At 46.9% G+C, this 13,368-nt stretch overlaps 1 protein-coding gene across 1 annotated transcript; it reads left to right on the top strand.

The window, feature by feature from the left end:
• LOC116989952 (nuclear factor 7, brain-like) lies at positions 1 to 5,318 on the top strand. Its single transcript, XM_033047507.1, has 4 exons — positions 1 to 197; positions 289 to 384; positions 2,065 to 2,298; positions 5,202 to 5,318. Exons 1-4 carry the CDS (start codon positions 165 to 167, stop codon positions 5,316 to 5,318), a joined length of 480 nt encoding a protein of 159 aa, XP_032903398.1. The 5' UTR covers positions 1 to 164.
• Positions 5,319 to 13,368: the final 8,050 nt, after the last annotated feature.

The following is a 13,368-nucleotide window of genomic DNA, read 5'->3' as shown; positions in this document are numbered from 1 at the left end:
GACTGTCTGAGAAAGCTCGAACACTGAGCCTGAATCTCAAAGCGAAGAAAAGTAAACTTCAGTGCGAGGAACATCAGGAAGAACTGAAGCTGTTTTGTGAAACTGACAAGAAACTGATCTGTTTTATTTGCACAACTGCGGGGGAACACGAGTCTCACAGCTTAATGTTGATAGAAGAAGCAATTGAATTCTACAAGGTAAAACCAAATCACTTTTGATCACATCATTGTCTAATCTTTTCTTTATTGTCTGACATTTTTATTCTCTGATCTCAAATCCCAACCCCAGGAACAGTTGAAATCTTCTTTCGAATCTCTCACAGAAAAGGAATCAGAGGTCCAGAAAATGGAGCAGAAACAGAAAGAGAGCATTTCTGGAGTTCAGGTGAGGCTTTGTACTATCGATTTAATCTTTTTTGTGTAGATTTCATCCCTGTGATGTGTGCAATAATTTGGCACTTCTATAGAGCTCAGTAGTCGAGGGCCAGAACTGTTGGGAGAGGTTGAGCAGCCAAGTATTTTACTCCCTGGAGCATAGCAGTCTGAAAAATGGTCTGTGGCAGGTGTATAATATCATGAAATAAAATTGGATGGACTGAGGTCTTTTACCCTCAGTAGGGGGGGTCGAGAATATGGGGGTATAGGGAGGTTTCACGGCAGTCGGGTCACGACCCATGACCCGTACTGTTGCTACGCTACTCCAAATGGAGTACACGCGATGAACTGCAGGTAGGCACTTACCATTGTTTCCAGCGTAGCTGGCCCGTTAAAACCCGCCGAAATTGTCAATTTTTGCGCTGTAAATAATTATGGAAATGGGGATAAGCGTGAGAGACATTTAGCCTACTTCAGAATTCCAAAAGTGAGGAGAAATGACGGTAGATAGAAGCGAGCGCTGAAGGGACAACAACAGCCAGAGTGCTTGGCGAACATTGGCCGTTTGCTCACTGCATTTCATCAACTAAGGCATTATTTGTGTTTTTTCTTGATTCCTTTGGCATCTAAAAAGTTTCAGAAGTGATAAATCTGGCTCTAAATTTTTTAAATCGCCCATGGTTCTCAAATGGGTTTTTACATACAAAATGAAAACGCATTTGAAGAAAAATTTACAGCCAGATTTATCACTTCTGAGAATTTTTAGATACCAAAGGAATCACGAAAAAACACAAATAATGCCTGACTTGATGAACTGCAGTGAGCAAACGCGATAATTCCCTATATTTTCAATGTGTACCAAGCACTTTAGCTGCTGTTGTCCCTTCAGCTCTCGCTTCCCTATACCTTCATTTCGCTGCACGTTTGGAATTCTGAAGTTGGGTACATGTCTCTCACACTTACCCCGACTCCCACAATTTTTTTCAGCGCAAAAATTCTACATTTTGGCGGTTTTTAACAGGTAGGAAAGTACGCGTTTCTTGCATTAATAACATATACCGGAAGTTACGGATGTCCTCCAGATGGATTGAGCGGCTCCGTGCATCTAGCCATATGACCCAGTGACCTTACGTGCAACCCCCCTATAGGTTTTAGGTGAGAGGGAAAAGATTTAAAACGAACATGAAGGACAACTTTGGTAGTGGGTACATGGAACAAGTTGCCAGATGAGGTAGTTGAGTCAGATACCGTAACAACATTTAAAAGATATTCAAACAAATTTATGGAGATAAAAGTTTGAGAACTGTCTTGGCCAAATGTGGACAAGTGGAAATAGCGCAGATGGATGAATCTATGAAGTCTGTCATTCTAAGTGGTGCTGCTGTCTGCTAGTTCTGGTGACCTGGTTCTGTCCACTGAGGGTTAATGGGCACATGAAATGGAATAGGTTGCAGGGAATTGTACTGGGGAAATGGGAATGATATGAGTGTACATCATTTTCACCAAATATTTCAGAATTATCAAGACGAGCTCTTGAATTGCCAAGGTAATGAAACCTATGGATTAAATACATGTAAATGGGAATAGTGTAGAAACATACAGAGCCCAGCATGGACATGTTGGGCCGAATGGCATATTTCTGCACTCAAAGAGTGACATAATATATTGATTCTCATCTTTCATCTGACAGGAAGAGTCACACAACCTTCAGTCACTGATCACATCCCAGTTTGCTGAACTGCACCAGATTCTCACTGAGAAAGAGCAGCGCTTACTCGGAGGTGTCCGGGAAGAAGAGGAGAAGATTGTAAAAACAATGGAGAAAAATCTTCAAGAGATACAAGAGAATTTAAATTCCATTCAGGTGGAACTCTCAAAGTTACGGGAACAGGCAAACCACAAGGATGGAGTGATATTTCTTAAGGTGAGGGGTTACACTACACTTTGGTAAAGTAAAAGTGCACAAAATGGTGGGTTCAATTTCTGAAATAAATGCTGCATTTACCAGTAATTCAGTTCTGGGTCAATGTTCCGTCTGTTCCATCTACTCACCACATCCGACAATAATGCCCCAAATCCCAGGAATCCTCTTTTATCCCATTTCAACTTACATTTATCTGTAATATTATCTTTAGGCCACCCTGTGAGTTCCACGTTTTGTTTACTGAATTTCTTGTGGAATTTAGTAATGGCCATCATACATTTCAGTTTTTATTTTTGGTCTCCCCACAAATAGTGATAATATTTCCAACCCCCCACCCATTTAAATCCGCCGCTGATCTTAAAATATTCCATCCCATTATCTCTGACATCTTACAATAATAGACAAAAGGTGCAGGAGTGGTTCATTCGGCCCTTCGAGCCAGCACCGCCATTTAATATGATCATGGCTGATCAACCACAATCAGTATCCTGTTCCTGCCTTCTCCCCATATCCCCTGACTCCGCTATCTTTAAGAGCTCTATCTAACTCTCTCTTGAAAGCATCCAGAGAATTGGCCAACACTGCCTTCTGAGACAGATAATTCTATAGATGCACAACTCTCTGAGTGAAAAAGATTTTCCTCATCTACGTTCTAAATGGCCGACCCCTTATTCTTGAACTGTGGCCCCTGGTTCTGGATTCCCCCAACATCGGGAATGTTTCCTGCCTCTCGCCTGTCAAATCACTTAATAATCTTTTATGTTTCAATAAGATCGCCTCTCATCCTTCTAAATTCCAGATTATACAAGCCCAGCTGTTCCATTCTATCAATATATGACAGTCCCGTCATCCCCGGAATTAACCTTGTGAACCTCGGAACCTACACTACACTCCCTCAATAGCAAGAATGTCCTTCCTCAAATTTGGGGACCAAAACTGCACACGATATTCCAGGTGTGGTCTCACTAGGGCTCTGTACAACTGCAGAAGGACCTCTTTGCTCCTATACTCAAATTTGAAGGCAAACATGCCATTAGCTTTCTTCACTGCCTGCTGGACCTGTATGCTCACTTTCAGTGACTGATGAACAAGGACCCCCCCCCAGATCTCTTTGTACTTTTTCCCAATTTGACACCATTCAGATAATCTGCTTCCTGTTTTTGCCAGCTAAGTGGATAACCTCACATTTATCCTCATTAAACTGCACCTGCCATGCATCTGCCCACACACCTAATCTGTCCAAGTCCCTCTGCATCCTCATAGCATCCTCCTCACAGTTCATACTGTCACCCAGCTTTATGTCATCTGCAAATTTGCTAATGTTACTTTGAATCCCTTCATCAAAATCATTAATGTATATTGTAAATAGCTGCGGTCCCAGCACTGAGCCCTGCGGTACCCCACTAGTTACTGCTGGTCCCAGCACCGCGCCTTGCGGTACCCCACTAGTCACTGTCTGCCATTCTGAAAGGGACCCGTTAATCCATACTCTTTGTTTCCTGTCTACCAACCAATTTACTATCCTCGGCAGTACCCTAATCCCAATACCATGTGCTCTCATTTTGCCCACTAATCTCCTATGTGGGGCCTTATCAAATACTTTATGAAAGTCCAGGTACACTACACCCACTGGCTCTCCCTTGTCCATTTTCCTAGTTACATCCTCAAAAAATTCCAGAAGATTAGTCAAGCATGATTTCCCCTTCGTAAATCCATGCTGACTCGGACCGATCCTGTTACTGCTATCCAAATGTGCCGCTATTTCATCTTTTATAATTGACTCCAGCATCTTCCCCACCACCGATGTCAGGCTAACTGGTCTATAATTCCCTGTTTTCTCTCTCCCGCCTTTCTTAAAAAGTGGGATAACATTAGCTACCCTCCAATCCACAGGAACTGATCCTGAATCTATAGAACATTGGAAAATGATCACCAATACGTCCATGATTTTTAATTCTTGCGCCCTATATCCAGGCTATCGTTTGGTGGCCTGTAGATAACTCCTATTAAGGTCTTTTTACCTTTACAGTTCCTCAGTTCTATCCATACTGACTATACATCTCCTGATTCTATATCACTTCTCACCAGGGACTGAATTTCATTCCTCACCAACAGAGCTGCCCCACCCCCTTTCCCCCACATGTCTGTCTTATCGATAGGACGTATACCCTTGAATATTCAGTTCCCAGCCCTGGCCCTCTTGCAGCCATGTCTCTATAATTCCCACAATTCAGCTTGTACTCGCTAGAATTTAGAAGATTGAGGGGGGATCTTATAGAAACTTACAAAATTCTTAAGGGGTTGGACAGGCTAGATGCAGGAAGATTGTTCCCGATGTTGGGGAAGTCCAGAACAAGGGGTCACAGTTTAAGGATAAGGGGGAAATCTTTTAGGACCGAGATGAGGAAAACTTTTTTCACACATAGAGTGGTGAATCTCTGGAATTCTCTCCCGCAGAAGGTAGTTGAGGCCAGTTCATTGGCTATATTTAAGAGGGAGTTAGATGTGGTCCTTGTGGCTAACGGGATCAGGGGGAATGGAGAGAAGGCAGGTGCAGGATACTGAGTTGGATGATCAGCCATGATCATATTGAATGGCGGTGCAGGCTCGAAGGGCCGAATGGCCTACTCCTGCACCTATTTTCTATGTCTATGTTTCTACAACATCATACTTGTCAATTTCTAACTGAGCCTCAAGCTCATCCACTTTATTTCTTATACTTTGTTCTTTCATATATAATACTTTTAATCCATTACTCCCCGCACCTTTCACATAGATTCCCATTTCACTTGGATCTACTCTCCTAGCCATTCCTGAGCGTTCTGCCCCGTTAATTCTGGTGTCTTAACTTTTCTTATACTCTCTTTCCCTTGTATCTCCATTTTGTCTCCTCTCTTCTCCAGATAAAATGCCCGGTCTTACTCGTAAGTTGCGTACTCGCAGTTATTTTCATCGACATTCCTAATGCTTTCCCCCTTATTCGATGTCTCTATAACAATATCCACTTTCTGTCTGGGTGACAGCGGCAAAGAGTTGGGAAATGGGAATTATCAGAGGGGTTTTTTGTAGCAATTTGGTGAAATACCCGCCGTCGGGATCATGACGATCCATCTCAGTCTATTGAGATTTGTGTTTTATTTATTTCAGGAGGAAGCTGGTCACGAGAGGAGGTAGGATATGCTTTTGACTGAAACAAAGTTTGTTTTTATAGTACAGCTAAAAAAAACAGTTAATGCTCAGTTTATAACCAGTTGTTAAATATTTGCAGGGTTATTGATGAAACCAAAACAATGTTGGTGGTAGATGGCGCGTTGCCCATTGAAAAGTTTGATCGCACCTTTTTCTACAACATGGCATTGAGAGAAACATCTGATATCATCAAACGAGGTAAAACTAATACTATTTCCATTGTTCCTTTTTAAGACATCTTTATGCAATACTTATATGTGAAGATTAATGTTATTAATGGCTCTGGGTGAAGCATCACAGAGACAGAGAGCGAAGTTTGTTTGCACTTGAGCAAATCCTTGTTCCTGAGAGAATGAGTTTGCTGTGCTGGGTGAAATTGCGTAGACTAGGCCTGTGTACTCGAGAGTTCAGGTGTATTAGCGGAGCTCAGTGAAACACAGAAAGTCCTTACAGGGCTCAGTGGGCTGGATGCAGGGAGGATGTTTCCCCTGTCTGAGGGATCTGGAGCCAGCGGGCACCCTCTCAGAATGTGGGCTGGACCATTTAGGACAGAGACAAGGAAACATTACAGCACGTAGAGACTGGGCAACCTTTGGAATTCCCTGCACCAGTGGCTGTGGATAATTGGTCATTCAGTGCTCTTGGAGCCAGATAGCCATGGTTGTACATTACAGAGTCAGGCCCTTCGGCCCATCGCGTCCATGTTCACCTTTTTTCCCATCCGCACAAATCCCATTTGCCCACATTAGAACCGTATTATTCTACACCTCGTTTGTTAAATTGCAATGTCTCTTAGATGTAGTGATTACATCTGATTCCACCACCTCCTCTGGCAAAATATTCCAAATATCAACCACTATCTGTGTGTGAAGAAAACTCACCACTCAGATCCACTTTAAAACTCCATCCTCTTGTGTTAAATCTAGAATTTAGAAGATTGAGGGGGGATCTTATAGAAACTCTTAAGGGGTTGGACAGGCTAGATGCAGGAAGATTGTTCCCGATGTTGGGGAAGTCCAGAACAAGGGGTCACAGTTTAAGGATAAGGGGGAAATATTTTAGGACTGAGATGAGAAAAACATTTTTCACACAGAGAGTGGTGAATCTCTGGAATTCTCTGCCACAGAAGGTAGTTGAGGCCAGTTCATTGGCTATATTTAAGAGGGAGTTAGATGTGGCCCTTGTGGTTAAAGGGATCAGGGGGTATGGAGAGAATGCAGGTACAGGATACAGAGTGGATGATCAGCCATGATCATATTGAATGGCGGTGCAGGCTCGAAGGGCCGAATGGCCTACTCCTGCACCTATTTTCTATGTTTCTATGTTAAACCAGCTGATCTCGCGATTTTTTAAACATTTAGAACTTTTTTATTATTTCACCGACCCCCGGGGACTCTCTGATTCTCTGCTTCTCCCCCCAGTCTCCGTCACCCTGGATGTGGAAACAGCGCATCCGTGGCTCGAGGTGTCTGAGGATCGGAAAAGGGTGAGATGTACTGGGACCGGGAGGAGTCTCCCTGACACCAGGAAGAGGTTTACAGAATGGACGTGTGTGCTGGGATCGGAGGAATTCACATCGGGGAGACATTACTGGGAGGTGGAGGTGGCGGGGAGTCGGGGCTGGAGTCTGGGGGTCGCCGCAGAGTCTGTGGAGAGGAAGGAATGGGTCCCACTGACCCCGGAGGCTGGAGTCTGGGGCATCGGGCGTTGGGGGTGTGATGAATTTGATGCATTCACCTCCCCTCTATCCCCTCTTCCTGCCCGTCCCATCCCCGGGAGGGTGGGAATTTATCTCAGTTACGAGTCCGGGACAGTTACATTTTACGACGCGGACACCAAGTCCCTTGTCCACACCTTCACTGGGAATAAATTCACGGAGAAACTTTATCCTTTCTTCTGGACTTGGGATGAAAACTGGCTGAGAATCTGCTCCGGTACCGCTCCGGGTGTGTAAAAGGGTCGGGTCCCGGGACCGGTGTCAGGAGCAGGGCTCAGGGGCAGAAACCCGGTGGACAACAGGTCGACGCTGAACGGATCACATTTAATCCCCAAATTCCGCGTCGTGAAACCTCAGTGAGCGTGGAAATAAAACCAGGGGGAATGTAAATGTGGGAAGAATGAAATAAACAGCAACTGAAATCGGAGCTGTCTGTCTGTCGATCCGTTCATTTTAATGCGTTAACCGCGTCCGTCAACGGAACAGAAATTACTTTTGTGAAAATATAAAGATTGAAACAATTTCCCTTCCCGCGTCCTGAGCTCCAGGCTCCCCCGGTCCTAAAGTCCGCAGATTCAGTGGATTCAGAGTGTGTGTTTGCACCATTTGCTCTCCACACAACAGATTCCTTTTCTTCGGAACGGATCTTTGGAAGAATGGGTTCAAACCGAATTCCCTGTTCCAGGTGGGAGCCCGTTGTGCTCAGGCTCTGCCTGTCTCTCTGTAGGATACGTAGATCATTCCTTGTTTCAGTCACCGCCAGACCCCTCCCTCCCTCTCTCTCAGGTACATCATGTCTGTATCGGTGCTGCTTCCTGCTCTCGTTCACCGCTTTAACGCCTCATTTCCCTCACTACCAGTTTCCAACCAGCTCCCACTTTCCTCTGCTCGAGCCCCGACTCTTTCCTTCGCTTTCTCGCCGTCTCGGTCTCCGTTTCAGGGAAAACCCGAGTGGACAAAGTCCATTCCAAGCCCGCGGACGCCACCGGCTACTTCGTCTATCCACTATCCCTGTTTGCGCATCGGAAATGGAATATTCCCTCCAAGATCGAGTGCGTACAGCAACATCCCGCTTACATTTACACAATGTCCTCGCATCTCTTTTAGGAGACCCCAACGTGCTTTAGTGGTGGAATTCTCTTTGAAGTGCAGCCAGGAATGGCAACTGAAATGCAGGAGTCAATTTGCAGACAGGGACATTCACAAACCGAGTTTAAAAGCAAGCTATACTGTCCAAAGCGATTTGGGTTTATTTCAATTGGAGTATTAGAAGCACCAAGCACATGATTCAAATAAACACAATCTTTCTTGTGAATGTTACTGGTCGTACGAATTATCCAAATTCAACAACAGGGTATTAAATGTGTACGTTGGATTAATCTACAAACCTACAATATTGTAAGTGGGTTTGGTTTCAATGATCCAATCCCTTTACAAATTTCCTCTCTGATTGTCTGCCTCTGTTTCTTCCCTTCTTTTTCACCCAGTCCATCAGGTGAACCTTTAATTGCCGCCCTCAGCCGAAGAGAGAGAAATAGTCATGTCAATTCAATTCATTTCAAGCACAGTGCAGGGCTGATAATTCAGTTCACTCACGGGGCAGGCACAGCTCAGCTCAGTTCACACACGGCGTAGAATCAAAGTTCTGGACTCAAATCTCACTCACGGTCTTCCAGACTGACTGGCTCACGTCCGGCATCTGGGGCTTTATTCTCCTGGCCCCCGGAAGGGGCGTTACCTTCATCATGGTGAGTGACAGGCGACAAGACCAATCAGCTGATCTCACGATTTGTTACACATTCAGAACTTTTTTTATTATTTCACCGCTCGGAAAAAACCTTGGGGCGTTTGGAGGAGAGGGGAACGATGAGTAACATGGCAAAAAAATCATAGCTATATAGGGTAGCATTTTTTCTAAAATGTATTTACAACACAGACAGGAAGTGGTCAAGATGAGACTTTTAGTAATAGTATAGATATGTACCGAGGTGGAGTAATGAAATTCTTTCTTGTCCTTAATGTGAGGTTGCATCTATATCAACCCTCATGACTTTCCCTCCCAAAACTGTGCGACACACAAGTTCTCTTCCTGACTCCAATGTTAGCAAATCATCCTCGCTCTGTGGCGGGGCCTGGCAGGAGACCAGCCAAAAACTAGTCGGACACAAGAGCGTGCTCTCCTCAGCTGAGACGGGCCTTAAATAACAATTCAGATAACGACTCTGTGACTCGCGCCTCCCCCACCAAGAGCCGATGGTTCCTCGTGACCATGGGTTGCTATCAGGCGCCTCCACAGCTCCTCACTCAAGTAATGTTGCCATTCCATCACCCAATCTTCCAGACTTGTAATCAGTATTCCCAATTCCCAACAAAGTGGGTTGCAAAATCACAAACTCAGACCTTTTTGTCTGAGTCCAGACCTCCGTTGTGTTGGTGGACAAAACTGCGATGGTCAAGTGGGCTTGGGATGGGTCCGCCGTTGGTCGGGCAGGATCTGGGCAGAGAGAACCTGAATTGGCATTCTGAGTCTCTGGTCGGAATTTGCCCTGACCCTGTCAGTCCTGCTGCACATGAAAACATTTTCTGTTATTGATGCTGTTGAAGTCCTGAATTCACGGAGATACAAAAGTCTGCAGATGCTGGAATCTGTAATCCAGCATAGAAACATAGAAAATAGGTGCAGGAGTAGGCCATTCGGCCCTTCGAGCCTGCACCGCCATACGATATGATCATGGCTGATCATCCAACTCAGTATCCCATCCCTGCCTTCTCTCCATACTCCCTGATCCCTTTAGCCACAAGGGCCACATCGAACTCCCTCTTAAATATAGCCAATGAACTGGCCTCAACTACCTTCTGTGACAGAGAATTCCACAGATTCACCACTCTCTGTGTGTAAAAAATGATTTTCTCATCTCGGTCCTAAAAGATTTCCCCTTTATCCTTAAACTGTGACCCCTAGTTCTGGACTTCCCCAACATCGGGAATAATCTTCCTGCATCTAGCCTGTCCAACCCCTTAAGAATGTGGATGCTGCTGCACCCGCTGAGTTTCCCCAGCAATTTTGTGTACCTCCCTTAAGAATGTTGTATGTTTGTTGTATCATTTCGTCCTGATTCTGGGTCTCGACCCTTGACTCTTATCCTCCACAAACACTTCTTTATCCTTTTAATTCTGCCAGATGTTTATTTCTCGCTCCTGCATTGAGGGGGCCCCCTCCACTATTCCACCTCACTAAGATCAGTTCATTGCATTGCTGCCTTCAGCCACCAGATGGAGATGCCGAGCTGTGCAAAGGTTTGTGCATTTTCGCCACTGCTGGAGCCCCTCCTGCTGATAGAAACCGGTATTGCAGGATCGGTCGATGTATTAACCGCGGGAAAAGTGAACCTGGGGCAGAGAGAGAGCGCCTGGAGCAGGGCCGGCCTTAGGGGGTGCGGGGCCCAATTGGGAACAATTTTGGTGAACCCCAGATTCCCAGCCAAGGTCTGTCAGCCCAGTTATTTAGTTTATATTATGAAATTGTACACTAGGTGCTATGGATTCTACACTGTGTGAATCTCTCCTGCTCCCTCCCGTTTGACTGTCAGTAGTTCCGCTGCTTCCAACCTTTACCTGTAGCAGCTAATTCCCATTAAACTGCAATTTGTGATTGGACACAATGCCCTTGGAGACAGCGGCTGATTGGACGGGAGGAGACCTATTTGTTGAATGGACGGGAATTTTAAGGCAAGCTGGTTGGTGATTGGATGCAACCCCCTTAGAGACAGCGTTTGATTGGCCGCCAAATAAATTTATCAAATAGGAAAACAAAAATCGCTGGTCGGTGCGAACTCAGTGGACAATCTGGTTGTATCTCCAAACTAAACAGTATAACATGCAGGTACATTCATTTAAAATTAAATTCAGTGATTATTTCACATGATTTCCCACTGTGTAAAGCTCAATATCTGACCAATTTCTGTTTAACACGTTTGGTCTGCCGTGAGCATTTTTCTCTCCCAAAACAGTTCATATCTAGCAAACTATAAGATCCCCCCTCAATCTTCTAAATTTTAGCGAGTACAAGCCGAGTCTATCCAGTCTTTCTTCATATGAAAGTCCTTGTAGATCAGTGCATGCTCCTTTAACATAGTGACCTCACCACTACTAACCACGCCCCATTGTCCTGTATAATTGTAGCTTCCCCGCCTCTAGCTCTCTCTCTAGTCCCAGTGATGACCACGGACAGCTAGGGCATAATGTGTGTAGTGAATAAATAAAGATACTTGGTAAGAGACTTTGTGTGTTGGAACAAGACCTTTTACATGGTATCAGAAGTTTCACCATTGAAACGGACCACCAGCCGCTGGTTTCTATCTTGAACAAGCCTATCCATGCGGCCTCCTCGCGGTTGCAGCGAATGATGCTGCAGCTCCAACGATTCACATTCAACATTGTGTACCGCAAGGGCAAGGAAATGTTCGTGGCCGACACATTGTCCCGTGCGCCGCTCCCTTCCGTTGCCCGCCATCCATACGAATCGTCTGACCTGATGGTACTGAACGTTAACATTGTTCCCTCTTGGCAGATGCAGTCCCTGGTCGAACACACTGCCGCTGATCATGCCCTGTGCCTATAAAATCGTTGTTGACCCGGGGGTCGACCCGGTCGTTAGACCGGCCCACCGTGTGTCTTTTGCCATGAAGGGCCGCGTGGAGTCCACACTTCGTGATATGGTTTCCACTGGCATTCTCAGGGAGGTGAGCGCACCCACCCTGTGGGTCTCCACCATGGTCGTTGCTGCCAAGAAAGACGCCAGCGAGATCAGGATATGCATCAACCCGAAGGACCTGAACCTTGCTATCCAACGCCCGCACTACCCCATGCGGACGGTGGAGGACGTCGCTGCACAGGTTGGTCCTGCCACTGTCTTCTCGGTCTTAGATGCCAAGAGCTCCTTTTGGCAGATCCCTCTGGATGAACGTTCGTCTTTTTTAACCACCTTCAGCACACCTTTCGGCAGGTTTCGTTTTCTTCGCATGCCCTTCGGGATCAACTCAGCAAGTGAGGTTTTCCAGCGGACCATGGAACAGCTGTTTGCCGGGTTGCCATGTGCTATTATTGTTGATGACATTTTGGTATACGGGAAGGACGTCGCTGAGCACGACCTGCACCTACGCCAAGTCCTGGACCGGGCTCGTGAGATCAATCTCAAGCTCAGTTTTTCTGGCCTGGCATGATTCCGGAGATTCGTGACAGGGTCTCCGCCTGTGCTGCCTGCAACAGCCTACTGCCTCATCAACAACGCCAGCCTCTCATGCAGCAGCCGGCTCCCGAGCTGCCGTGGATGGCTGTCGCCACTGACATTTTCGAATGGCGTGGCAAACACTTCCTGGTCCTGGTGGACTCCTACTCCAGCTGGTTCGAGGTGGACCAGCTGCCCTCCCTCACGTCTGTTGCCGTCATCGGGAAGCTTTCGCCGCCCTATGGAACTTTCGCCACATCACCAGCAGCCCCGAGTACCCGCAGAGCAACGGCCTTGCGGAGCGCGCTGTCCGCAGTGCCAAGGAGCTGCTGGAACATTGCCGTCTGTCCCATTCGGACTTCTATCTTGCCCTCCTCAACCTCCGCAACATTTCCCGGGACCCCGCACTTGGTTCGCCTGCCCAGCGCCTCATGTCCCGCACCACTAGACCCCGTCTGTTCCCGGGCCAGGTTGTTCGGATGATGTCCACCTCCGGTCATCACCGGCTGGCCGTTGTCGTTGGCAATGCCGACTCTCCCCGGTCCTACCTGGTTAATTACGAGGGCACCGTGTACCGTCGGACACGCCAGCACCTGCTGCTAGTCAACGAACCTGCTCCGCCTCCCGCGGACCCGTTTTCGCCGCCTGTTCATTCCCCGCCACCTGTCCAGCCCCCGCCGCCAGTCCATTCACCGCCGCCTGCGACTACTCCTGCCCCTGTCACTCCTCGCATGCCACGGACCCTTCCCTCTCAGCTCATGGTGCCCAGCCCACACGGTCCCCCTTCTCCTCCTTCGCCTGCTGTGGATCCCGTTCCGTTGCCTTGTTCTCCTCCTCCCCCTGGGCTTTCGTCTCCCGGTTCCCCTATCTCTGTCCCTGCCCCCGTTCCTGTTGCTCCTGCGGTGGAAGGGGAAGGCGGGTTGCGCACCCGCTCTGG

The sequence above is a fragment of the Amblyraja radiata genome, chromosome 30, assembly GCF_010909765.2.
Source record: "Amblyraja radiata isolate CabotCenter1 chromosome 30, sAmbRad1.1.pri, whole genome shotgun sequence".
NCBI classification, from domain to species: domain Eukaryota; kingdom Metazoa; phylum Chordata; class Chondrichthyes; order Rajiformes; family Rajidae; genus Amblyraja; species Amblyraja radiata.
This window is presented reverse-complemented; position numbering and strand designations above follow the sequence as displayed.

What these genes read in the sequence shown, in the direction of transcription:
- LOC116989952 (XM_033047507.1), top strand. Translation starts at nt 165, where the DNA reads ATGTTGATAGAAGAAGCAATTGAATTCTACAAG. An exon ending in AAGCAATTGAATTCTACAAG is followed by an intron (nt 198 to 288) that starts GTAAAACCAAAT and finishes TCCCAACCCCAG; the next exon opens with GAACAGTTGAAATCTTCTTT. An exon ending in AGAGCATTTCTGGAGTTCAG is followed by an intron (nt 385 to 2,064) that starts GTGAGGCTTTGT and finishes TTCATCTGACAG; the next exon opens with GAAGAGTCACACAACCTTCA.